Here is a 27281-nt window from a genome sequence, read left to right on the forward strand (position 1 = left end):
CCCCTGCTTCAGGCCCAGGTTCCAGCAAAGGCAGGGGTCCTGCCAGCTGACCAAGGGAAGCCCCCCAGAGCACGCTTCCCACCCGAGAAGCTGGACGCCATCTGTTCCCTCAGCTGTGACCTGGGGGCAGTGACCAGGTGAGCCCTCCTGGGGAAACGGAAGTCAAGTCCCAAAGGAACTCACCAATTCACAAATACAGAATTAGTGCTTCTTATTATTCAGCAACCACCACATAACCCAGACTGTGGGGAGGTGGTCCCACGTGGCAGCCAAGCTGTCGTGGATTTCCAGCTCCGTGTACACAGAGCTAACACTCCCGCTGCTGTGTCATCTTATTGTGAGTGAACAGATGCACTTGTGTCCGTAGTTCCAGTGAACTTATGCGACGTCCTCGATTTTCATGATTCTTTCTCCGTCCCTCCGCGGTTGCCTGGGTAGTGCATCTGTGATAGTTTGTATGGTTTATCACATTCCTTGGAATTCCCCGGAAGGTTAGGCTCAGTTCTCTCCTCCGCTCTGCTCCACCCTAGAATGTCGCACGGGGGTTGGGGGCACAGAGCCAGACGTGGCCGGGAAGCCTAGGGCTGGGGGGGCTGGAAGGGATCACGGCCTGTGGTGTCATCCGAAGGACCACGCCTCGGCTTGGTTTGGAACCACGGAGGTGCTGGGATGCGCATGGTCCGCGGGGCAACCATGCTTTTAAGGGAGTTGGCAGCCGGCCGAATCCCAAGCCAAGCCAGCTAGCATCTGCAAGCTCTCGCTCCCTAAGAGGAGCTGCGGGTGGTTTTCGGGGGGAGTCCTGACTTCGCATCTGGCTCCACAGGAGTGTAACATCCTCCAGACTCGGAGAGTCAACAGATTCCATCCCCTTGGTTACATGATTAGTTTGGGAAAAAGGTACTTAAAAGACTAGAATCCAATTTATCCAACAAGAGTCCATTCCAGAGTTTTATGGGAAACACTGAAGAAAAGGCACTCTCCCCCTGGGGTGGTGAGCAGGTGGGATGGAAGTCTGAGAGGTGGGGCCCATTGTACCAGCATCAGGGAGACCCTGCCCCAGAGTGATGTTCACAGTGGGTATCAGAGCCGACGAGAGAAACAGGTTCCCGGTGACACCTGCATCCACCCACACCTGGAGCCACAATATTTTTTGGAGTGTTTAGTTACAAGAGCCAGCGAATTCCTTTTCCCTTTTATCCAGTTTGACCTCAGTTTCATTCACTTGCTGCCTAAAGCATCTTCACTTATGCAATTACCTGAATGACAACGAGACATGTCTGTTCAGATTCTTTGGTTGGGATGGTCATCCTCAACCCTGTCTGACTTAAGAGAAAAAGAGAAGAAAGAGAGACGCTCATCAGCAGAAGGTTAGGGAGCTGACGAATTGCTTGGTGCCTGGAGATGGGGCTGGAAAGATACAGGAGCCACTCAAGGGTCAGAAGTGGCCGAGCTGGGGACACATCTCTGGGGGTTACTTGTCTCAAGGTTCAGTTCTCTGGAAGTGCGTACGATGGGCAACCTGAGGCCGGGTATGAGGTTCCTGTGGCTGCTATAACAAAGACCACCAGCTGGGGGCTGCAACCACAGCAACACAATCTCTCACAGTCTGGAGGCCAGAAGTCTGAAACCAAGGTGCTGGCAGTGTTGGTTCCCTCTGGAGGCTCTGAGGGAGAATCCTGGCTTCTGGCGACTCCTGGCAGCCCTGGGTGGTCCTTGCCTGCATCATCCCAAGCGCTGCCACCATTGCCACGTGGCCTTCATCCCTCTGTGTCTGTCTCTTCACATGACCTTCATGTAAGGGCACCAGTCATTGGATTTAGGGCCCATCTCAATCCTGTACGTCCTCATCTCAGCTAGACACATCTGCGAAGACCCTATTTCCAAATAAGGTCACATCTGGAGGTTCCGGGTGAACATGGATTTTGCAGGGGGAACGCTATTCAACCCGGCACAGGCCATTCACCCCCCTTAGCTGTATGAAGTGATGGGAAGAGGTGTTTGTAGAAAGGGGCCCCTTTGGTTTCTGTGGCAGAAGGTACCAGATTTACCCACCCATCAAGACTGGGAGGTTGGTACAGGAGTTATGGAAAACAGGGATGAGGTGCCTCAAAAAATTAGAAACAGAATGACCACTTCTGGACATCTATCCCAAGGAAATGAAACCAGCCTCTTGAAGAGATCTGCACCCCCATGTTCATCACCACATCACTCACAATAGCCGAGGTATGGAAACAAGCGAAGTGTCTGGATGGACAAATGGATAAAGATGTGGTGTAGGCATAAAGTGGAATATTATTCAGCCATCAAAAGAGGGAAATCCTGCCTTTTACCACAACTTGGATGAACCTGGAGGACATTGTGCTAATTGAGATTAAGCCGGACACAGAAGGACAAATCCTGGACCATCTGACCTGAATGTGGAATCTAGAAAAACCAAACTCATAGAAGCAGAGAGTAGAACTGCGGTTGCCAGGGGCGGGGGGTGGGGAAATGGGGTCAACGCTGGACGAAGGGAACAAACTTCCTGTTATAGATGGATAAGTTCTGGGGCCCAGTACGGTGACTGCAGTTAACAATATTGTCCTGCGCGCTGGAAAGTTGCTAAGAGAGAGCATCGTATGTGCTGCCACCACACACGCCATGTGGTAAGGAGGGGAGGGATGTATCAAGCTCATTGCGGTAATCATTTCACGGTGTATGCGGGTATTAAATCACCACGTTGTACACCTTTAAAAAAAATCCCATGGTACAACCTGAAAAAAAAAAAGACTGGGAGGCCATTCCTACAAGGGAATCCTGGTTCATGTAGAAAAGGGATTGGATGTGAGACCACCCCGGAGAGCAAGGCCATGGGCCCACGCCCCCTCCTGATTCACACGTTCCCCTCACGCCCAGCATCTTGGAACGTCCCGGCACTGCCTTTTCCGTGGGTGTCTCGTGTCCCTCTGGGTCCTCTCTGGGGCCGTGGTGGGGGCAGGGTGGGACTCCCATGCCAGATTCCCCCCATTTTCTGCGGTCTTTGGGTCCCTCCATCTACATTAGGCCGAGGGCTGTGTCATTCGAGGTCCCTCCCCACCCCGCCCGGGTGAGTTTCAGATTCGTGTTAACGGCCCTCAGACTCCCAGGACCACGTCCAACCTTGTGCAGTTTCTATAAACACACGCATACCGACCCGTTTCACTTGGTCTTAAGTAACTTTGCACCCTTGTCCGTGAAGCACTCCCCCAAACCCATCCCCACAACAATCACCCAGATGTTTACTCATTTGGGGTGTGGAATTCCCGCCCTTCTCTCCACCCACCCTGGCTCGGGTGGGATCTGGTTCAAGGTAAGGATGACTACGGGGGTCAATGCGGAGGGGATTACGAGCTAGTTCCTTAGCAGGGCTCCCCCGGGAAGGCAGCAGCTCCTGAGGGAAGGGAGGGGTGGCCTCAGACAAGGAGGAGGGGAAACCTTCCAGCAAGAGATGCCTATGGGTGGTTCCAGGGAGTTTGGCTCTTCAGGGTCGGGATCTGCCCCGTGTCTTCTGGAACCTTCTCAACATCTCCATGGACAGAAGTGCAGCCTCTTATGAGCAATGCCTGGCTCAGAGTAAATGATCATAAATATTTGTTGAATGAATAACAGACCCATGACGTGGTGAATTCAACAGAGGTTCTAATTCAGCAAATTGCAGAAGCACATTGTGAGTTCGTTTGCTTTGTTTGTTTGTTTGTTTTCCAAATCACTCTCAGCCTCCAGACTACTAAAAAAAAAAAAAAAAAAAAAAGGTGTTTTTTTTTAGCATGGGCATAGAAATTCCCCGAGTTTTAGTCCAGATTTCAAAACAAGAAATTAGGGATTTGAGCAGTCATTCTGTTGACTTAAGGTAACCTGGGCTGTCAGAAGCAGCCCTCCAGCCCCCCAGCTCCCCGAGCCCCAGTATGAGTCCTGGGGCTCCTCCCACTCTTCATGGGGGCTCCTCCCGCTTTTCACGGGGCTCCATGAAAATAGCTCTGCAGTCACCCCTCAGGCTGTCCTCCGTTGACCCAGGGGTTCTGCTAATCATCCCAGAGTCTGAACGGGAATTCCTCTGCCTTCCATCCAGGGAAAAATTTTGTGGGGCCCAAAGCTTATCAACAAGAAGGTGCTGCTCTTGCCAGGTCACGGAAGCAACCTCAGTGCCCATCGACAGATGAATGGATGGAGAAGATGTGGTACATATATACAATGGAATATTACTCAGCCATAAAAAAGGAACGAACTTGGGTCATTTGTAGAGACGTGGATGGATCTAGAGACTGTCATACAGAGTGAAGTAAGTCAGAAAGAGAAAAACAAATATCGTATATTAGCACCTATGTGTGGAATCTAAAAAAATGGTACAGATGAACTGGTTTGCAAGGCAGAAATAGAGACACAGATGTAGAGAACAAACGTATGGACACCAAGGGGGGGAAGTGGCGGGTGTGGTGGTGGTGGGATGAATTGGGAGATTGGGATTGATATGTATACACTAATATGTATAAAATGGATGACTAATAAGAACCTGCTGCGGGGGCGAGGGCGAAGGCGAGGGCGAGGGTGAGGGCAGGGGCGGCGGGCGGCCCGCGGCTGAGGAGGCCGCCGCCTCCCTGGGCCTGCCGGGGCGGCCGCCTCCGCGATGCCGCTGCTCGTGGAGGGGCGGTGAGTGAGGCTGCCGCAGTCCGCTGGGGACCTCGTCCGAGCCCACCCGTTTCTGGAGGTAATGGGGCTACCTGCCTGACACATTGTGACGGAACTGACACCGAAGCTGAGGTCCCCTTGATCATGAACTCCATAAAATCCTTAACCGACCACACTCAATGTGGAAGGCTGGAAGTGCACCTCGTGGTGCACTCATCAGCTTCTTAGTGAATTTGACAGCAGGAAGATGACATTCACTTGGTGACATTATGTGTGACAGAATTAAATGACCGGGAAGAAAATGAAAACCACTTTCCAGTAATTTATGGCATTGCTGTCAACATCAAAACCGCGGAGATCTACAAGATCTTCCAAGACCGAGGTCCGGAGGAGGAGCTACGTGCCGCACGAGCTTTAACGGGAGGACCAATGATTAGTATTTACGATGCAAAGACAGAACAACTTCGTATAGGACCATATTCCTGGATGCCATATCCCCATGTGGATTTCTGGTTGCAGCAAGATGATAAGCAAATACTAGAGAACCTTTCCACATCACCTCTGGCTGAGCCCCCCCCCCCCCACCACTTTGTTGAACATATTAGATCTACCTTGATGTTTTTAAAGAAATACCCTTCTCCGGCTAACACGCTGTTTCCTGGAAATAAGGCTCTACTCTACAAAAAAAATGAAGATGGCTTACGGGAAAAGATCTCTTCTCCAGGAAGCTAAAAATAAATAGGAATTACCAAAGAAAGCAAATTTTTGGCATGACAAAAGACCACTGGTGGAGGTAGGAAAGAATATGAATTTGGAATCTACATCCATTCAGTCTTAGGTCTCTTTCCTTGTTCTGTGTTTTTCAAATGACATTAAAATAAAATTTTATTTTGGCAAAAAAAAAAAAAGAACCTGCTGTATAAAAAAATAAATAAAATAAAATTCAAAATAAATTAATTAATTAATTTAAAAAAAGAAGGGGGTGCTCTTTAAGAAAAAGAATACAAAATTATAACAACAAAGTTACATACAACGAGTATTTGTTTAGAATGGGAAAAGAAATCACAGCAAATCACAGATTTTTAAAAGCTGACAAATACCACAAATAATACAAAATAGAGAAAAATATCTGCAGTGTTTTTTCCTACCTTTTTTGGCTGCACATTCTTTGATAGCCTTTTCATACGTCAATAGTGTTGAATATTTTCCACAGAGAGAGCTGAATGGTAATTCAATCCTTTTTTTTTTTTACCATGGCTGATCAACATTTATTTTGTAATATTAATAGTTTAAAAATGTTTCTTATCTCCACAATTCATTATTGGTAATGTCCTGTACATTTTTCAATTTTAATTTAACTAATTAGTTTATTTATTTACTTTTGGCTGCGTCGGGTCTTCGTTGCTGCATGCGGGCTTTCTCTAATTGTGGCGAGCGGGGGCTACTCTTCGTTGTGGTGCGTGGGCTTCTCATTGCAGTGGCTTCTCTTGTTGCGGAACACAGGCTCTAGGCGTGCGGGCTTCAGTAGTTGTGGTGCACGGGCTTAGTTGCTCCATGCCATGTGGGATCTTCCTGGACCAGGACTTGAACCCATGTCCCCTGCATTGGCAGGCAGGTTCTTAACAACTGTGCCACCCGGGAAGCCCCTGAATTTCTTGGCTTGGAGATTTGGTGTAAATTCAGATTCTACACCTGTGAATGGTACAAATTTGGGGCTTTGGTTACTCGAATTGGTGTCCAACTCCACTCACCCTCCCCCCAGCCCCCTTCCCTTCCCCTTCTCCCTAAGGCAGGGAGAAGGTCCTAAAAAAAAGGTCATGAACAACCTAGTGGTAAGACGGGAATAAAGATACAGACCTACTAGAGAATGGACTTGAGGATATGGGGAGGGGGAAGGGTAAGCTGGGACGATGTGAGAGTGGCATGGACATATATACACTACCAAATGTAAAATAGATAGCTAGTGGGAAGCAGCCGCATAGCACAGGGAGATCAGCTCGGTGCTTTGTGACCACCTAGAGGGGTGGGATAGGGAGGGTGGGAGGGAGACGCAAGAGGGAGGGGATATGGGAACATATGTATATGTATAACTGATTCACTTGTTATAAAGCAGAAACTAACACACCATTGTAAAGCAATTATACTCCATAAAGATGTTAAAAAAAAAAATAAAAGAAAAGAAAATGGACCAGGTGGTTGTTAACGCCTGCCTTCACCGCAGTGAGGTCCCCTGTACAGCGGGGGGAGTTTGTGTCTTGGTTACCCCTGAGTCAGGTCCCGGCACACAGTGGGCACTCAATAAATGTGGAGTGGCCCCTAGACTCAGTGCTATGCTGTGTGCTCCCCAGACACCCTTGCCCTCCTTCCCTTACACACTAGTTCAGCTGGCTTGTCTGCCCACCAGGTCGGCCTGAGTCTGACTTGATCCCTCTCCACGGCCTCCTGGTCCTCAGCACAATGACTGCAGGAGTAAACGCTCACTCACGGCTTGTTGATGGGTGATGGTTTAAAATATAGAATCTACGAGTTAGCGCTAATCTTCCTGTCCTCGAAAGCCTTGTGTGAATTTTTATCTATTCCACGAAAGACTTACGGAAATGTGTTATTTCCCACCACTATTATGCTGTTGTCCATTTCTTCCTGTACTTTAAGCCTATAAAAAAATTTGCATAGATTAGATACCCAAACAGTCTTATTTTTAAAGATTCAAATGGTAAAGAAGAAAGAAGGTTTTGCCCTGCCTTCACCCTGGGTATCACCATTTACTGTGTGATTATATCCTTGAAGGTTTTTTTCTGTGCATTTACATATACATTCTTTTACATAAATGAGAATAAATCACCTGGTTGTTTCATAAGTTGATTCTTCAAAAACGAATTGTATGTCTTCTCCTTAAATTGTGTTCCCCATGGTACCTGCCTGTCTCACCTTTGTCCGGGCTCTGCTATCACCATTGCTGGGGGCTCTCCAAGTGGCAGACACCCCAGAGGGTGATAAGAACTTGTCACCCCTTTAAATACTTTAAAGGTAGTCTTCACTAGTTCGTTTTATTTAGGAGATGAGGGCTTGGAGAAGCTGAAACACTTGCCCACGTCATCCAGCTGCACTTAGCGGGGCTGGACCCTTACCTGGGGCTAGCAGGGGATCACCTGTCACTGGCATGCCCTCCTGCTTCCACCCAGAGAGTAGGAACCAGGGGCTGCTTCCCTGCTCCCCGGGGTGACGCTCAGTCCTTCAGGGAAGGGGGCAGCCCCCTCCTCGCTCTGGTGCTTGGCGTCTCGGCAGCACCCCTTTGCCCCAAGGCCCCAAGTCTCTCCTGCCCCCGTCCTGGCTCAGCAGGGATGCTCTGAACTGTCTTCTGCTGCCCCCCACCCTGGCCTCAGAGGCACCCGGTCCCTGGGGCCCCCAGAGAACCTTCCCCTGGCTCCCTCTCAGAAGCGGGAAGGGGAGCTTGAGGTATAAATGCACGAATGGCACCCCCTGGGAGGCCTGCAGAAGAGCCAGCTGGGGGCTAATGGGCCCGGCCAGGCGTGGCCTCCCCGGCTCCCCACCTGGGGGACGGCTGGGTTGCAGGGGAATGGAGCATGAGACTGGGCACCCACGAGGAGCGATGGGAGGGTCACCCCTCTCCTACGCCATCCCAGCAATGCCCCGCCTCCGGAAGGCCGACTGGGATGGCCGGGGCGACCTCAGAGCATCAGCGGGCCCCATCGGTGGGGGGAAGGGTGGGGCTCTGGAGGGAATGGGGGCTCTGGAGGGAATGGGGGCTCTTGTGGGCCGAGAGGGGCCATTACATCCACGTGGAGGTGCTCTGGCTGACGTTCTCTCCCAGTGCTCTGCTCGGGGAAGGCTGGGGGGGAGGGAGCACCGGGCCTGGCCTCCAGGACCTTGTTTCAAGTCCAAGTTGTGCCACCTGTTAGCTGGAGACTTGGGCAGTTTCCCGAGGTGACCTGAGTGTCCCGGTGGGATGGCCATGAGGAAGCCCCACTTTCTGCCCGGGAGGCAGATCAGCTCTGCTCCCTACTCCCAAAGCGGTTGTTTTCACGGCTCTGAGGTCTCACAGAGGCCATTCAGCTGAGGCCAGAGGGATGGCTGAGTTCTCCAGAACTGTGCCCAAGGGCTAGAATACCATGGACCTGAATTGAGATTCAAGGAGAGTGACTCAACAAGGAATCTGGTCTTGGTTACCAGCTCGTGGAACTGACCAAAAGCAAAGAAACCAAACGCCATGAAGGCGTCCAGAGGGCAGCATTGCCCGAATCTGGCAGCAATGGCTCGTCCTGTGGGACCATCAGGAAGTGGTCTCTGGAGGTGTCTTACCTGCTTCCAAACTTCCACAGGTGTTGGCGGGATGAAGATCCTTGCGGACTGTTGGACTGAAGGCCTCAGTGTGCTGCTGGCTGTTGGCCAGAAGCTGCCCTCAGCTCCTTGCTGTTGGGGTCTCCCCAGTATGGCAGCTTGCAACACAGCAGCTTCTTCCTCAAAGCCAGCTCGAGGGAGCGTCTGTTCACAAGATGGGAGTCACAGTCTCATGTAGCCTAATCATCTTTGCTCCATTCTGTTGGTTAGAAGCAAGTTACCTGGTCCAGCCCACACTCATGGAGCTGGGACTACACAAGGCTGTGGATACAGGAGGTGGATTGTTGGGGGCCATCTTGGATTCTGGCGACCATGCTTATTGGCCGATCAAGAACCCCCCTCGTTGCCAGTCCTTACTAATTCCTGTCCAGCGTGGAATATGCTAGGGACCACTACCATTGTGTGTTGTTTCTGTTCTCTCCTTTCCCAAATGGGATTAAAAAAAAAATCATATTTATTTCCTTTGTCCTGTCCACTGTGAATTGTGTGTCTTGAGAGTGGCCATCATCATTTGGGTTGGAGGGATGGTACCCATCACTAGGATTGGGTACCAGTCCTTGAGGAAGTGCCTCTGGATCTGATGGAGAGAGATGCAAATGGCCCACAGATCCTGGGCTCGGTGCTGGGGTATCAGTCCCCAGAATTGACTTTGGACTGTCTCTCTTCTCGGGGAGAGAGGGAAGTGCATTTTCTGCTGTGAATAATATAGCTACAGATTTGGGGTAGAAACGTTATAAAATCATATCAATACATGGAAAGAAGTGGGTGTGTGGGTGGTGGAATGTGGCCCACATTTGCCACTTTGCCTGCTAGCACCTCCTTTTCGTGTTTTTTGTTTGAGCTCACCTCTTCCCTGCTCTAAGCCTGTTGGGTTTTGGTGAGGTGGGCATCCTGCTTTCTCCCCAGTCTGCCCCCTGCTCCAGGAGAGGGCTGGTGCCTGGGGCCTGGGGCCTGGCCAGTGAGCGTGATGGTTGGGGCCTCTGCCAGAATTATCAGGAAAGGGATGCTCTCTTTCTGCTGGGATTGCTGAATTTGTCGAATATAAACTAGGAACTGCTAGTCACCTGCTGTTGAGTTGATTCATTGGGAATAAAGGCAATGCAGATAAAAGCAGAGATGAGAAACAGGGAAAAAAGAAAAGTAACCCAGGGAACATCATTTGAGGCCCGGATCCAGCTATGTCTGAATTGAATATCACTTCTGGGACTTCCCTGGTGACGCAGTGGTTAAGAATCTGCCTGCCAATGCAAGGGACAGGGATTCCATCCCTGGACCGGGAAGATCCCGCATGCCGCAGAGCAACTAAGCCCGTGCGCCGCAACTACTGAGCCTGCGCTCTAGAGCCCTCGAACCACAACTACTGAGCCCACGTGCCACAACTACTGAAGCCCATGTGCCACAACTACTGAAGCCCACGTGCCTAGAGCCTGTGCTCCACAGCAAGAGAAGCCACCGCAATGAGAAGCCCACGCACCGCAGTGAAGAGTAGCCCATGCTCGCTGGAACTTTCCTGGTATGTGAGTCAGTGAATTCCCTTAAACACATGCATACGCTCCACCTATACCACCCACCCCTCCACCAAAACTAGATTAAACTGGGGTTTCTGTGACTTGTTACCAAAAGTCCTGGCTGATAAAAAAAATCTGCTTATGAAACTAATCTGTAATCTAGAATTTAGAGTGGCATAAAGCAGAGATGAGTGGTTGCCTCAGGGTGGGGGCAGAGGCGGGATGATGGGCTGGATGTCCTAGGAAACTTTGGGGGAGGTGATGGAAATGTTCTTTTCTGGGGGTTGGAAGCATTCTGTATATTGATTTGGTGATGACATGAGCATATACACATGTGTCAAAGATCATTGAACTACATATTAAATGGATGTATCTTATTGTATGCCAATTAGACCGCCATTAAATCAATTACAAAGATTAAAAAAAAAAAATCTGCCTGATTAGGGAAGCCTTCTCCTGAGTTGCCAGGAAACTTGGTGCTGGCATTCTGACTCACTGAAGCAGAGTTTTCCATGAGTTTTAATTTTGTGAACTGTGTCCTGTTGTTTTCTCCAAACCCCTGCTGGCTACTCTCCAGCCCCCACTGGCTGAGAATGTAATATTTTTGTACTCATGTTCTCAGCTGTCCTGGTTCTGGAAGATTCTGCAATACATTTGCAGAGCTCCCCAGCCTTGTAGCCAACCTGCTTAAGGGCACACTTCCTTGGGCTGGAGCTTCTTCCCAAGCATTGAGGGACTGGACCATAAATGGACCCATCCCTCTGTCTCGCCTTCTAAAGGAAGCCTTTGGTTCCCTGGACAGAGGAATCCTCTTCGTGGAGGGTTCTGGACCAAGCCGTGCAGAAAAGATCTTGGGCTTCAAAATTCTGGCATAGAATATAAACCCCAAGTTATCTCAAAACCATACTGGCAGGATATTCAGGAAAGCTGGGCGGATGCCAGAGAGGCATTCCGTTTCCTCTTACTAGGATGGAAGATGAGACAGAAGAGGCATCAGCTTCCAGGTTGTTCACTGTGCCGTCTGTTGAACACGCATCCCTTCCCATCCCCCAATCCATTCCAGACATCTACAGCCTAAACCCGGGCTGTCCTCTCCTTTGGTCTCTATTGACTCTGTAATCCAACAAGGCCGGTCCAGGGCGTCCTTGGGCGGCGATGGGCTTGCCCTGTCTACTTCATGCATCACCCCAGAACCCCAACACCCAGTGCTTTGCTGATGGGAAACACAGAGGTCAGAGGCCTGAGCTTCCAGGGAAACAAGAAAACCACTGTGCCTGCTGATGACTGGGGCTCCAGCCAGGGCTGTCCACCTGGCGGGACTGACCTTGGACGAGGAATGCCATTTGTAAGCACTGGTGTCCGCCACGGCCGCTGGTAGTCTGTACTGCAGAGCCCTGTCCTGAAGATCAAATGAGATTCGCACATGGAACTCTCAGCCCAGGGCCCACTGCGCATAGTAGGTCCTCAAGAAATGACAGTCATTGCCCTGACCAGCAGTGCTGGCACTGGCTGTTCCCGAGAATGTCCCTCCTTCAGTGGCCGCCCTGCGCCCTGACTGTAGTGTGTGGGGACACTGAGCCACCGCAGACCGAGGTCCCACGGCTCACGGGTTGCAGTCCCCGGCCTCCGTGAGGCTTGCTCTGGCTTTCCAAATTTGGCTGTGTGTATCCCGTGTGTACCTAGAGTGTGTTTCCCCACTTGCTCACGTTTGTAGAGACAGCGGTGACAGGAAGTATGAAAAAGCGGAGAGCTCTGTCCTGCCCGTGGCCCTCCCCTCCCTCATATCCTGTTGGGGGGCACGGGGGAACAAGTCTTCTTTCTTTGTCCAGCCACCTAGAAGCTGCCTGGTAGGTACGGGACTTCACTCCCCGAATCGTAATTCTATGACCCTGTTGACCAGCAGTTGTCAAAGGGGAATGGCCAGACCCCTTGCCCCAGGCAGTTTCACGGTGGAAATCTGTGATGTTTGGGGACCCTTGACTTCCTGCCTTTATGGGACACCCAGAAAGAAGGAGGCTTTTGGTCACCACGGGGGGGCCCGGATATGCCGTTTTAGCGGGGTGGGGATAGCAGAGGCGCATCACCCCACCCCTGCAGTGGGCTCCGTGGCCCCTTCAGTAATTAAATACCAAAGGAGGAGGAGGAAAGGGGTCGAGGGCCTGAGGCTTCTGCTTGTGGGCATCTGGGCCTTTTCCCCACCATCAGCTCAGAACCACTAGCACAGAAGTGAGGTGGTCGGGGCGTGGGCAGGTTGTGCCTGGACGCTTCCCGGGGGCTGGAGCGGCAGAAAGGAGAAGACTCACTAGCAAGATGGCAGGGAGAAAGGTCCCGGGGCTGGGAGAGCCCCCATTCCTGGAGTTCGGCCCCCACCCTTCTCGGCTTAGCGTCTGCCAAGGGCACGTGTACGTCCATACACAGGCCCAGCCCTGTCCTGACCTCCAGGCCCTGCTAGTTGGTGAGGGCCGCCCGCCCACCCACCGGGCCTGGGTTCTGAGCCATGGCAGAGGCAGGAAGGCGCCGTCGAGCTCCCGGGTGGGGGGCAGCTCCCCACGGGGGGCTCGGGGCTCCTGAGGAAGAGGGGAGCCCCAGGGGCTGGGATGCATTGCTCCCCGAGGAACCAGGCCCTGCACGGCCCCCTGGGGCACCTGCAGGCCTGGGAGGCGTGGAGGCCTGCGCCGCTGGGAGCTTTCCAGCCGATGGTCCCGACCCCACCTCCTGACGCACGTCGTCAGGACCCCACCTGGTTTCTCTGAGTCCCCAGAAGCGTCAGCCGTGGTGGCCTCCAGCTCCGCTCTCCCGGGATTCCCTGACTGGTGTGTGGAGGGGAGGCTGGGGAGGGTGCACCCCAGGGGCTGGGAAAGGGGCGGGTGGGCACCCCGCTTCATCACCCGAAGCTCCTGGAAACTTCGCCACTGGACCACACAGAGCGGTGGCCTCGCTGGAGCGGCGGCTGGGGCTGGGAGAAAAGGGAGCCGGGCTGCCGGGGGCTGGTCGTCAGGGCAACGCACTTGGGGGCCAGCCGGCCCGAGGGCGGTGCTGCAGCCCTTCCCCGGGATCACCAGGGCAGGGCAGAGAATGCCAGCCACCGGGCGGTACTGCCTCCTGGACGGGCAGTTCCCTCCGTCAGCCTCCCTGCCCGCCCCGCCATCTCCTGGCTCTCCACAGAAGAGGGGCGCCCTGCCCCTGCCCTGGTCTCTCCCCGGGCCTATGCGGTGAGCAGTTTTCCCAGATCTTCCCCCAAAGTGGCTGGGGTCCCAGGCTGGACACAAGGAGCCCAAGACGGGCCTGTTCCTGGGGCTGCCGGAGGCGAGGGGCTGGTCAGGGAGCTGTCCGGCCCGGCTCTAGTGGAGGCTGTCTCCTGGGAGGGGCTTCAGCCTGTTGCTGGGGACTCGGGAGGTGCCAGGCACAGGGACGCCAACCCTGCCTCAGAGAGCTTAGGACAGAGAGTTCTGGGTGGGGCAGGGGGTGCAGTATCGCCGAGGATGCAGCAGCCACCCCGGGGGTCTCTGTGTGGACACACTATGTTCTTTTTTTATTATTATTATTTAAACTTATTTATTTATTTATTTTTGGCTGTGTTGGGTCTTCATTGCTACACGCGAGCTTTCTCTAGTTGCGGCGAGCGGGGGCTACTCTTCGTTGCGGTGCACGGGCTTCTCATGGCGGTGGCTTCTCTTGTGGAGCATGGGCTCTAGGCGCGCGGGCTTCAGTAATTGTGGCTCGAGGGCTCAGTAGTTGTGGCTCGCGGGCTCTAGAGCGCAAGCTCAGTAGTTGTGGCGCACGGGCTTAGTTGCTCCGCGGCATGTGGGATCTTCCCAGACCAGGGCTCGAACCCATGTCCCCTGCATTGGCAGGCGGATTCTCAACCACTGCGCCACCAAGGAAGCCCGCACACTGTGTTCTTCTTGGGCAGGGACTGTATTAGTAGCCAGCAGAGAGCCTAGAACCCAGTAGGTGTGATGAAAACTAAGGTTCCCAGGGGGAGCAGGGGGTGGCCCTGGGTGGGTGAAAAGTGCATGGGGGTTAGCCAACAGAGGGTAGCGTGGGGACCAAGCTCCCTCCGGCAGAGGAGTGGACACCCTACCAGGAGAGGGAGCACGCCGGGTGTGTAGACCGGCCAGCCGGGAGAGGCGGCACGGGAGCTGGGGTACAGCGCAGGCTGCATGGGGGGCGGCGTGGAAAGGCTGCCCATCTGGGCTTTGGATGCCAGTGGGGTCCTCCCTGTGGGAACAAGATCACAGACAGCACAGAGGGCAGGAAGCCTTCCTCGCTGCAAGATAGAAAACGTTTATTGATATACATGTATTATCTTTCATCAAACTGGGCCACCGTGCTTGTAGGTGGCTGAGGTGGCCAGCTAGAGCCAGTGCCCACTTCTGGGTGGGGCTATGGCCCAGAGACTGCCTGGACGGCCTTCCGGAGCCCCTCAGACCGGGCGGCTGGCATGGAGTCAGAGACGAGAGCGAGCCACTCAAGCCAGCCGACGCGGTCTTTCCTGCGTCCAGGCTCTCGCCGTGCCAGAGGCTCCCCCATTTCGGCCACCAAGGGGGACGTCATGTGCAGAAAGACTGGGCCCCCAGGCGGGTTAAGGAGAAGCGTCTCCCAGGTGGCACCCTTTCCTGGAGGTCTGCTCACAGTGTTGCCCTGACGGGGCAGAAAGGAGAGAGCAGGTGTCCCAACAGCAGGACAAAGCTGCTGGCCCGACGGGCGATGGGCTGGCTGATGGGGCAGGAGGTGGATGGGCTGCGTGACCCCCCCTCTCCTTTCCTGGGCATCCTGGGGCGGAGAGGAGCCCCACACCCGGCCCACCGCCCGGGGGCAACTTCTGCACAGTGGGTCATGGAAAGAGGTATAGCTGGGGGGAGCCTGGTGAGGCCACGGGGTCTGTTTGGAAGCAGCTCTTCTGTCTGCCGGCCACCCCCAGAGCCTCGGCCGCGGGAGACGGCGGCACGCGGGCGGGGAGCAGAGTTTTCTCCTTGCGCTCGGGCCCCAGGGCTGCTGCCCAGATCCTGTCCCTCCGCGAAGGGTCTCTGGAGGCCACTCCAGCTGGCCCCCGCCTCCCCTCCAGGTGCTGGCCTCTCACGAGGCATTCCCCGAGGAGCACTGCATCTCCATGGTGACCGTGTTGGGTGTGCTGCCCCCCGCCTCCCCCGGCTCGGCCCCGTCTCGCAGGGCCCGCTGGAAGACCACCCTGAGGGGCTCCCACAGCCGCTGTGACTTGTCCCTGCCGGCCAGGAAGTAGACGACAGGCTTGGCGCTGCTGTTGATGCAGATACACAGGTCGGTGACGTACTCGGGGAAGGGGGCCGGGATCTGGAAGACCCAGAAGAGGAACCAGTCGATCCCCAAGTAGATGGAGGACACGAGGAAAACCGAGACCATGGCCAGGATGACGTGGTTGAGCTTGGCCGAGCGCTGGCGCCGCCGGGCCCGGCATTCCACGTGCATGATGAGCGCCAGGCAGGGCAGCACCATGAGCGGACAGAAGACCAGGAAGAAGAGGATGCCCAGGAAGGCGTCCATGTGCCCGCAGCCCGTCCCGGGCGCCTGGCGGCCCAGGAACATGCAGAAGTAGTTGTGTATGCTGGTGACCAGCAGCGACAGGGTCCAGAGCACGGAGCACACCACGGCCGACAGGCGCTTGGGCCGACGGCGCCAGAACCAAGAGGGAAAGATGACCGACAGGCAGCGCTCTGAGCTGATGGCTGGCAGGAGGCTCACGCTGGTGACGAACATGCAGAGCCCCAGGATCCGGGACACTGCGCGGACGTAGTCGGCAAACGAGCCCAGGAAGCCCCCCGTGTTCAGGATGGAGAACACGGCCTTGCTAAAGAGGTAGCCGACGTCCGCGCCGGCCAAGTGCAGAAAGTAGGTGGAGAAGGGGCTCCTCTTGATGGAGAAGCCGAAAAACCAGAGGACCAGCCCGTTGCCCACCAGGCCGCACAGACAGAGAAGCAGGAAGATGTAGTTCATGACGGCTGGCGGCGGCAGCATGGTGATCTGCTCGATGGTCAGGAAGCCGCGGCTGTAGAGCTCCGGGGCCTCGCTCACTCCCGGACACATCTGCGCAGGCGTGGAGGGGAGACACGCGGTGATGCTGGCTGGGCTCCATCCCCAAACCTGCACCTGCATCCAGGTGTGCTGGGCTCCACCCCCAAACCTGCACCTGAGCCCAGGTGTGTTGGTCCTGATTACAGACGTGGCTCTGGAGCAATGAATGGGCTCCAACTGGAGCACAAGACACCCTTGATCTGACATAGTGCTGCCACTCTGTGCCCCAGAGTCTGGAGCTGGCAGCCTACAGGAGTGATAGTAAAAATGGTGAAAATAATCGGTCCCTCATAAAGGCACCTGGTGCTCCACCGGCCAGAAAACGTACATGTTGTGCAAGATAAAGAAAAACTGAGGAAGCTTTCCATATTGAAGGAAACTAAAGAGACATGACCAATTAATGCAGGGCTGTAAGCCTGGATTGCAGAGTGGATCTAACCATCACTATAGAGGCTATTAGGGGGATGACTGGGAAATGTGAACGTGGACTATGTATTGTAGCAGTGTTACACTTTCTGAATAGGAAAATGTACCGTGGCTATGTATGGGAGTGTCCTCGTTCTTAGAAGATACAAACTGTTTGGGTGCAAAGGGGTTTGGTGTCTGCAATTTACTTTCAAATAGCTCTGGGAAAGAAAGTATCTATCAAGAGATAATAAAGATTTATTAAAAAAAAAAAGAGATACTAGAGAGAAAGCACATGTGGCAACAGGCTAACAATTAATGAATTGGTGAAGGTGTATGCAGATTTACAAAACTTGCAATTTTTCACACTGAAACACGAAAATATTTATTTTAAAAAACAAAATCACTTGTAAGTTACCAAAACAAAACCAAAGTGGACCCTGACCTATAGTGGAATCAGAGAGACCTGGGGAATCAGAGGTGGTTCCCTGCTGGGCCAGGGTGAGACTCTGGGTTTCTGGATCATGAGGGATCTGGATCTGGCCCAAGGGGGTCCCTAGAGGGCGAGACACTTGAGGCAGTGGCTATTTATAGAGCTGTGTATTTTGACAATTGGTCTGGCTGTGAGAGTCCATCTGGTGAAATGCCAGTCTTGCCTGCAGGGTCTGGGCTGGCATATAAATGCAGGGACGTGGGTCATGTGCAAGAAGCTGGCAAGTCGGGGGTGGGCAGTGGCAAACCGGAGGGCACCCGTCCTGAGCAAGTCGGCGGTGCCCTGCTCCAGCCGGTGGGCGCCAGTGGGACCGGCGGGCTGAGTGGCTGATCATCCTTTTCTCTCTCCCCAGAGAAGCCAGAACTCGAGATGGTAATGTAAACTATCCTGATCTCTAAATGTTCACATTTAAAAAACACGGTGTGGGCCAAACATAACACATCGACAAGCTGGATTCGGTTCTCAGGCTGTGGATTTTGACCTCTCATCCCCAGTGGCGGAGGATGCCCAGAGCACTGTCACTGCCCTGCCCACACCCCGGCAGACATCACTAATCCATCCCCGCACTCTTTCCCACAGAGCCTGAACCTCCCCCTAATCTAAGGCCGGGCGTCAGTACCCATTGCTCATGACTCTCCCTCCAAAACCCAAAACAAAACTGAAAAACAAACCAGAAGGTTCTTGAGGCAGGACTATTCTGCCACTTTCCAGATGGGCGCCAGCTCCGGCAGAAAGCTGGGTCCCGAAGGACTGCTCTCTGGGCCTGACACCCCATAACAAAGGGAGGGACCTCTGGCCTGGCTGCGGTCAAGGCGACCCTGCAAGCAGGGACTGGTGGGTGCCAGCAAACTTTGGGGAAACTCCGGGAGGTCAGGGCATGGGGGTCCCGGTCACGACCCGGCATCCTCTAAATATATTTATTGACCCCACATCTGTCTGTCTGTCTGTCTGTCTGTCAACTCTTGAGCCCCTTAGCTCGCTCTTTACTCAGCCTTTCCTCTTCTCAGCTGGGGAGCAGACCCAGAAATTTACAAGACCCAGTGTCTAAACAAGTCCACGGTAAGAAATTTACAGAACCCAGTGCCTAAACAAGTCCACGGAGGACCAGACCAGCTCTAGCGCCGGAGGGAACTGAGTGGCAGGGGCTGCATCTGACAGGTCAGATCCCTCCGTGCCTCTCGCAGGCTGGAAGAAGTCTGCCATCCTCCCTTCAGAGTCAGAGCGGGAGGGCCGGTGAATCACTGGACATGTGGCTGCCATCCCGGCCACATAGCACCTTGTGAAATGCCTGCTCTGGAGCCTGGTGCCCTCCCTGGGCTCTGCCTTTTCTCTGGGGACTTCTGGGGACTCCCAAGCCAGACAGAGCCTTCTCTGTCTCCTGTGGCTGCCATCTCGTAGTGGTCACCATCAGGGCTGCAGGCATGGTGGGGAAATGCCAGGGGCTGGGGTCCTGGCTCTGCCCCGACCACCGGACTCACCGCAGTCAAGCTACTACACTGGCGTGAGCCTCAGTTTCCTCAAAGGTTGCACTTGGTAAACTCAGGGGGTCCTTCCAACTTGAGAGGGTTTTTCCCGGGATTCAGGAGGGAATTCCAGGGTTTTCAAAGGCCTCAGAGAAGTAGGGGGCAGGAGGGGGGGAGGGCAGAAGGGGTGCGTCAGACTGATGGGTCGTCAGAGTCTCAGCCATGGCTAGTGCCTGGAGGCAGGCGATAAACTGGGACTAACGGACCCTGGCCTTGGGCGACGCTGGCAGGGTGGCCCAGAGACCCACGGAGCACGTGACACCAGGGCCCCCTTGGAGCCAGCCTCGCAGGGCCCCCTGGCAGGGCCTGGCCATGGGAAATAGCTGACCGCCCCATCTCCCCAGGGTAGAGATGACAAGGCCTCTGGAGATTGGTAACAGATGCCCCAAGGTCTGCACAGGATGGGATTCGAGGGCATCCAGTGACGATGACACTGGGGATCCGAGGTGACCGGTAACCAGTGCCAGGCCACGTGGCCCAGAGGGGCCCCGCTGCCCGCCTGTCTGTCCCGAGCTAGAGGATGGGGCCTGGGCGGCAGAGTGTGTGTGAGAAGGGGATGCTGGGCGGGGTCTGCCCCCTCCCACCACACCATCCTGCAGACCCGGGTCGGGGAGCCCCCTCTGTCGGGAGCCGATGGTGGCACTTGCCTTGTTCCTGTTGGTGGGATGGGCCTCCCAGGAGCAGTTTCCAGCCATCCCCAGGCCTGGTGAGTCCAGATTCCTTACGGCTCCGCTCACAGCTCACCAGCGTGCACAACCCGCCTGGCCAGGCAGGAAGAGTCACGTCAGGGCGGCAGTGTTCTCCCCTCCCTCGCAGACCCCTCCCCAGGCCCCCAGGGCTCTCCCCGTGGAGGACAGGCTGAGGAGCCATCCCCTGGCCGCCTTAGAAGCAGGGCCTTGTGGGAGGCACCGGGCTTCCTGCTGAGTCCAGAGCAGGTGGCGTCTGTGTGCACCACTCCCTCCTTCTCCGGGGCCCTCATTCACCCCACTGCTGACACCCTAGGGACACCTCCTGGGGAAGAAGCCCCTCTCCTTCCCCGCTTGTTCTGAGACTTCTGGAGCCAGACGGCTTCTGGAGATATATTTTATTTACCTGCACACATTTCTTGGACACCACCTTTGTGTCCAGCCAGGGGTGGGACAGGGGTTCAGTCCCAGACCGGAGAGTGGGGGAGGAAAGATCATTTCCGGCAAGGAGGCTTCCTGGAGGAGGAGACTTTTGCCTGGGCCTTGAGTTTGTAACGTATTACGGTGTCTGGTCTTTCCCCTACACACGCCTGGAAGGCAGGGCACCTCGCACATCAGAACCGGCGTTGCTGTCGCCACCATCCACCCCGGGTCAGTGAGTGCCTGCTCGCTTACACCCCTCCTCCTGTCTGGTCCTGGGTACCAGCTACGAGGCAGGTGTAGTCACTCCCCTATGACGAGGGCAGGGAGGTGAGGTCACCTGCCCAGGGCGCACCCCCTAACCGCCGCACACACTGCAGCTTTGCAGATCTGTGTACCTGCAGGACCAGAGCGGCTGCAGAGACAGGAGGGCTGGAGGCGGCACCAGCCTCGAGGCTGCTACGGTGGCCCCGGCTCCAGGCTGGAGCAGGGGCAGCTGGACTCGGCCAGGACTGCAGGTTGGAGGCCTGGGAGAAGTAGTGACAGGCCGGGGAGGGGGCGTCCCTGCCTGAGACCTGTCCGCCCTCCTCCGGCAGAGCTCATTGGTCCGCCCGCCCCGGGTGCACTCGAATTGACTCCGGTCCCCCAACCTGACCTCGGCCCCCGCCCGCAAGCACCCATCCCTCCCACTGTGCAGGCGGGAAACTGAGGCTGTCAGCGGAGGAGGAGCCTTGCGGGGGCACAGCCTGGCCGCAGGCTGCCGTGCCCCTCCTCCTCCTGACTCCCCCGGAATTCCATCCTAGGCCGCCACGCGCGCGCCCCTCAGCCCCTGGCCGGCAGGGCGGGGCCGGGCAGGCGCCGGTCATTGGCTGCGCGGGAAGGCGGTCCCCGCGAGCTGCCCGCCCCTCTTTAACCCTCGGCCTCCCGGAGCCCGTGGCACAGGGCCGCCCGGAGGGGCAGCGGGCGGGGCCGGGGGCGTGGACGGCACCGCCCCGGACCGCAGCCCCGCAGGGCGTGGGGCTCGCGCCGGGGCCCCAGGTGGCTGTGCGTGGGGGGGGGGGGCCCTTATGCGTGAGAACAAGTGAGCCAACTCGTGAGGCGTGTGCAGTGTGGGTTTGCAGACAGCGGGGGGGCTAGGAGATGTGCATATTACTGTGTACCTCCCACCCCTCCCCCGTGACAGTCTTGACTCTAGTTGGGCCACTGTCCCCATTGCCACGGACAGACCTCATGCTTCTCCACACTCTGGGGCTTGTCCAAGCTCTCCGGGTGCCTGCCTCGCCCTCACCCTTCCTGGCCTGGGGTACTCCCCCTTCCACCCTCCTCCTCCTCCTCCTGCACTGTTCTCGCTCTTCTTGGTCGCCCTTCCAGACACACATCACCCCTAGGTCTGGGCCCCAGGCTTGGCCCCCAGGAATGTCCTGACTCTGAGAGCCTCTTCCGTTCACCTCTGCCAGGCTAGACCCCCAAGGACACACATGCCCCCAGGACAGCTGGCTGGGGCCTGCCCATGAGGTCCGACTGGGGCTGGGCATGTAGTGGTTGATTCGAGGTGTGGGTGTCCCTGTGTGTCTGAGCCCTCGCTGTCCTGTCACGGGCCATCTGAAAAGCTACTGCACTTCCGTGCAGAGAGATCTGGAAGCCAAGTTGGACCCCACGTGGGCCATAGAAAGACGTGTGTGTGACATGTGTATGGGACGTACGTGAGTGCGTGTGAGTGTGTGTGAGCGTGTGTGCCCCTCATGTCAGGATCTGGCGTATGACAGGACTAGCTTGGGCTAAAGCAGACAAAAAAATCTGCCAGCTCAGCTCACTGCTGACCCTCCCCTCAAAGCACAAGACCGAGAACGGGCCCCCAGCCACCTGTCGGCCCGGCCTCAGGAAGCTCCTTATCTTTCACTGCCACCCACCACGCCCAGCTCCAAACCCACCTGGGTCCCCGCTAGACAGGACTTTACACCAAGAGGCCTTGGTGGGAACCGTCAGACTCCAATTCTCCCGTCGGTCTTCCCAGCCCCTCTCCTTGTCCCGGGGCTGCCACCTGGGCTGGATCTGAGAGCACTGGCCACGGGGTGGGCTTGTGGCTGTCATTCCCCCCAGACACGGGGGACACCTTTCAAAATGTCTCATGGACAGCCTTCGCCCAACGCCAGCACCCCACCGGGCACCGCACAGCGGGGAGGAGGTGGGACGCAGCCACCCAACCTCCGGAGGCTGCCGAGGCTGACCCCTCGGTGTCCGTCCCAGGGCTGGCCCCAAGCCGCCGGAGCTCGGCCCCGGGGAAGGAGGGGGTGCACTCAGCGTGCGTGACGGCGCCGGGAGCCGTTGCACTTGGGATGCTGCCTGCTGGGTGTTCCCCTTCCGGCCCTTCCAGAAAGCACGCCTGGAGGGCTGGCGAGGGTGGGGAGGGGTAGAGGGGGAGCCCCCACCCACAGGAGGACAGAGCAGGAGCTGGAAGCAGAGGACAGCTGGGGGGTCAGCAATCACCAGGGTGCCCGGGCCTGCCACACAGGAGGGGGACTCTCAAAGCGGCCCGGTGACCCTGGGACTCTGGGGCCTCGGGAGGGCTCCTGTGGCGGGGAGAGCGCTGCTCTGCGGTCTCAGGCTCCTGCTTGGGGCCGTGTGATTTCCGGGGGCTGCCAGCCTCGAGGGTGCCTGCCTTCCAATCCTTCCCTGCCCGGCTTTCACCCTGCAGCCCCGGCTCGCGGGACGCCCTCCCCTGGGCCCTGGGCGCCGTGGAGCTACCTGCAGCTGCTGGCCTGATCCTCAGAGGCCGCCCCTTCGTGGAGGGCTCTTCCCGTGATGCCCACCTCTGGTCACCCACCAGCAGGGCAGCAGGCCAGCGCAGAGCACTGCCCGGAGCCTCAGGAAACGCGAGCTCAGGGTGGAGGAGAGCCCTCGCCTGCCTGCTGGAGGAGACGGCTTTGGCGGTGTAACCCGCCCCAAGCCCAATTCCAGGCCCGGCAGGAGGGGGGCGGGGACGGGGAAGAGGAGGGGGAGGGGCTGAGCCGGGATGAGGCTTTGGGAAGGAATGCCCCGCTCAGGAGCCCCCCCCGGAGCCCCGCTGGGAACTCAGCTCTCCGCCTGATGACGTCATGTTGGCCCGAGCACTGCGGCCCGAGTCCGGCTGTGAATCTGCGGCTCCGCGGGGCTGCCCAGTGCCCGGGAGAGGGAGTGTCAGGCTGTCCACTTGCCCGATGCTTTCCCTCGGCCCCCACTGGGCACTTCGGGGCGCGGAGGCCTGGGAGGGGCGCATCCCCACCTGTTTTTTTAATTGTACCCAGGGGCTGTTATGGAGAAGCCTGGAGGCGGCAGGGTGAGGGCTCCAGTGAGGGGGTGGTGCAGGCACTTTGGAGGGCAGAACGGGTGGCCGGACAGCGGTGCCACCCAGCTGGTACCCTGCGCCCCCTTCCACCCCGGAATCTGCCCAGGGTCCCTTGCGGGCTTCTGGAGCCAGGAATTCCCTTTTCCCCAGCCCTAATAGCAGTCAGATGGCGCAAGTGGAAAATCACAGCGCTCGCCTGGGGCCTGGCCCGAGCGGGGAAATTGGCGGGCTGTGTGTGCGCCGCTCAGCGCGAGGATGAGTCAGCCTCCCCCAACCCCGGCGAGTCCCCACAGGGTCCTGGGGCTCCGAGCCAAAGCCTGGGGGGCGGTGCAGGGGCCAGAGGGGTGGCCGTGAGGACGGGGGTGGTGAGGAGTGGCTTCCCAGGAGCCACCAGGGAAAGCTCCCTGCCCTGGACCAACTTTCTCATGGCCCAGGGAGCCTGAGGGAATTCTGAGCAATGTTTTCCCTGTGGGAGCACATGATGCCCAGATTGGGGTTGGGGGGTGCCTCCGTGGGCATCTTAAAGAGAAGCCAGAAATAGAGCTTCCCCTGCACCTGCCCTGGAGCTGCAGCCCTCCTGTGCCGGGAGGAGCTCGACGTCCCTGGCCACCTGCGAACCTCAGAAGGGGATCAGATTGTTCCCTGCTGGGTCCAGCTGGCCTCCTGGGGCCTTTGTTTTTTAGGGAGGGGTTGGGGGAGGGCTTGAGGATGCTGAAGGTCACGGCCACGCCCGAGGCTGGGCTGGCAGCAGGCAGAGGTGGGGACCCTCCCCTCCTCTCCCAGGCCGGCCAGCTGGGGCCCAGCTGGGCTGCTTGTTTACGTGGGGAGGCCGGGGGAGGCCAGTCCAGGCAAGTTCCAAGTGTAATTGCATCTGGACTCTTAAAAGGAATTGTGTGAAGTGGGCAGCGGCTCTGAAGTCCACCGCCTTATTTGGTATGGAAATCTGTTTCTTTCAAAGCTAATGAGAGGTGCTTGTAAATGGGAAAGCCATTCTTTGCTTGGGTTTGCTGCGGCCCATTGCCACCCACTGTCCTCGGGCCTGGAGGCCAGGCTTCTGCAGGGACATGGCTCCCATGGCTGCCTCCGACCTTGGGTGACCCTGGGACTCGGTTCCTCATCTGTCAGGTGGGAAAAATAACGACTCTCGGAGTAGCAGTGAGAAAGGAATCAGGTCCCAGGTAAGAAAGCTCTTTGTGACCCCAGGAGCACTGTGTCATTCATTCCCCCTCTCCCTTCACAAGGCTTAGGGCGACTTGGAGGGGGCCGGCCCAGTGCTGGCCACGTGAGACACTGTCCCTGCACTTCCAGCCCTCATGTTCTGTCCTCACGCCCTGAACAGCCACAACCCTGCCATCAGTGGTCCTCCTCCACCCCTCCTAGGAGAAGGGAAGTTTATTTTTAGTGGTCCAGTGCCGTGGGCCTCACAGGTGGACTCTGGTCTCACACCCACCCCGGGCCCCCTACAAGCATGCAGGCCAGGACCCTCCTCTGCTGGGCCCTCCTGTGGTCCCTCGTTGCCCAGCTGCTCCGAGTCGGACCCTCCGGGCCAGCAGGGAGGGCGCAGAGCCTCCCAGGCAGACCCGCACACACTGCAGAGCGCCTGCCGGGTACCGCGCCCTGTGCCCTGGGCTGATGAACAGGCAGATGAGGTCTCTGCCCTCCCGGAGCTGCCATCAAGCTGGGAGGCAGACCAGAATCAGGTGACCCAGACACATGGAAAACCACGGCTGAACAGAAGGCACCAGCATGCCAGGGAGATCAAGACGGCTTCCTGGAGGAGGTGATGAGGGAGCCTGTGGGGAAAGTTGGGCAGGAGCAACTCAGGTGAGAAGGGTAAGGAAGGCATCCCCAGCAGAGGAAACTGCATGAGCAAAGGCCCTGAGGCAGGAGGCGTGCTTCACCGGTGAATGGGGGGCTGGATGAGGCCGGGGGGAGGCAGAAAGGGCAGAGGCCTGGATGAGGCCCCCAAGTGGGCAGCTCTGATTGGCCCTTCCTGACCCAGGATCTCGCCCTCTGTGCCCTGTTCTCACCTCTCTGTTGACCTTTGTCCCCTCTGCTCAGGGGACAAGTGCAGTAAGGATGATGACAATTACATCTGCCTCTTGCTGTGTCCTCTGAGCCAGGGCTGCATAAATGGGATCATTTCATCCTCACAACATCGCCCATTTTGCACCTTCATTCAACACACAATTACTGGGACTTCCCTGGTGGGCCAGTGGTTAAGACTCCGTGCTCCCAATGCAGTGGACATGGGTTTGATCCCAGGTCGGGGAACGAAGATCCCGCATGCTGCATGGTGCGGCCAAAAAAAAAAAAAAAAAAGTGTACGATTCAATGGTTTCAGTGTATTCAGAGAGTTGTGCAACCATGACCACTCTCTAATTATAGAATGTTGTTTTCACCCCCTAAAAGGACTCCATACTCATTAGCAGCCTCCCTAGCCCCTGGTCACTACTCATCTAATTTCTGTCTCTATGGATTTACCTGTTCTGGACATTTCATAGAAATGGAATCACACAGGTCTTTTGTGTCTTGATTCTTTCACTCAGCATAAAGTTTTCAAGGTTCTTACATGTTGTGAATTCACATATCAGTGCAGCATTCCTTTTTATGGTGATAGGCTAGTTCTTTAGGGTCCAAAACCTCTTTCTCTTCTGCTTGGCTAAGGTCCTCCAGGAGACAAGGCAAATGTGTACATGGTCTGGGTCTCCCAGGTTAATTCCTGAGGCCATTTGGTTTCAACCCTTGAGATCAAAAAGGTCTCTCCAAGGTCTAGCTGGTTTTCCTGATGGGGAAGAGTGAGTAGGACACCTCCTCCCTCCTTTCTCCTCTCCTCCAGCCAGGATGGAGCATCTGTGATGGAATGTGCATCTTAGGAATATCTGCAGAAGCCTACATTCTCCTTTGTCCTGCATGTGGAAGACTATTCATTTGTTCATTTATCCATCCATCCATCATCCATCCATCAATCCATCCAGTATCCATCCATCCATAATCCATCTTTCATCCATCCATCCTTCATCCATCCAACATTCATTCATCCATCATCCATCCATCCATCATCCATCTTACATCCATCCAACATCCATTCATCCGTTATCCATCCATCCATCACGCACCCATCCATCGATCCATCCACCATCTATCCATCCATCCATCCATCCATCCATCATCCATCCAACATCCATTCATCCATCATCCATCCATCCATCACCCATCCATCCATCCATCATCCATCCATCCATCACCCATCCATCCATCCATCCATCATCCATTCATCCATCATCAATCATCCATCCATCCATCACCCATCCATCCATCCATCCATCCATCCATCATCCATCCATCCATCCATCCATCATCCATTCATCCATCATCAATCATCCATCCATCCATCACCCATCCATCCATCCATCCATCCATCACCCATCCATCCATCCATCCATCATCCATTCATCCATCATCCATCATCCATTTTACCTCCATCCTTTCATCCATCCATCATCCAACCATGCATCATCCATCCATCATCCATCTTACATCCATCTATCCTTCTATCCATAATCCATCCAACATCCATTCATCCACCACCCATCCATCCATCATCCATCCATCCATCCATCCACCATCCATCCCTCCATCCATCCATCCATCCATCCATCTATCCATCCGTTCTTACCTTCATTTCACACGTATTTACTGAACACCAACACTGTTGGTGCTGGGGAAAGAATTGTGGAGGAATCAGACATGAAGGAAGAGAAGAACAGGTGATAAATAGAAACAAATGAACATAAGAATTCCAACTGGAATCAGTGCAGTGAAGATAATGAACAGGTGTGGTGATAGGAAATTATGTGGTAGAAG

The 27281-nt window shown here is 55.9% G+C and overlaps 1 protein-coding gene and 1 pseudogene across 4 annotated transcripts; one reads left to right on the forward strand and one right to left on the reverse strand.

Moving 5' to 3' along the window:
* The first annotated feature begins 4601 nt into the window (after positions 1-4601).
* Positions 4602-5461, forward strand: LOC132370095 (protein N-terminal asparagine amidohydrolase-like; annotated as a pseudogene).
* A 9321-nt stretch (positions 5462-14782) lies between these two features.
* LOC132371060 (mas-related G-protein coupled receptor member F) lies at positions 14783-23027 on the reverse strand. 4 transcript variants are annotated; one of them, XM_059932251.1, is made up of 3 exons: positions 22835-23027; positions 19631-19744; positions 14783-16574 (listed from the first exon to the last, which is right to left on the reverse strand). In XM_059932251.1, the coding sequence occupies exons 2-3, from the start codon at positions 19676-19678 to the stop codon at positions 15591-15593; spliced, it is 1032 nt and encodes a 343-aa protein (XP_059788234.1). In that variant the 5' UTR covers positions 19679-19744; positions 22835-23027; the 3' UTR covers positions 14783-15590. The 4 variants fall into 4 exon arrangements, with proteins under 4 accessions (XP_059788234.1, XP_059788236.1, XP_059788235.1 ...); XM_059932253.1 differs by lacking the exon at positions 22835-23027 and adding an exon at positions 22021-22814; XM_059932252.1 differs by lacking the exon at positions 22835-23027 and adding an exon at positions 20076-20993.
* Between the last annotated feature and the right edge of the window lie 4254 nt (positions 23028-27281).

This window comes from Balaenoptera ricei, chromosome 8 (assembly GCF_028023285.1).
Source record: "Balaenoptera ricei isolate mBalRic1 chromosome 8, mBalRic1.hap2, whole genome shotgun sequence".
Classification (NCBI taxonomy): domain Eukaryota; kingdom Metazoa; phylum Chordata; class Mammalia; order Artiodactyla; family Balaenopteridae; genus Balaenoptera; species Balaenoptera ricei.

What these genes read in the sequence shown, in the direction of transcription:
- LOC132371060 (XM_059932251.1), bottom strand. Translation starts at nt 19,678, where the DNA reads ATGGCTGGAAACTGCTCCTGGGAGGCCCATCCCACCAACAGGAACAAG. An exon ending in ATCCCACCAACAGGAACAAG is followed by an intron (nt 16,575 to 19,630) that starts GCAAGTGCCACC and finishes ACGCCTGCGCAG; the next exon opens with ATGTGTCCGGGAGTGAGCGA.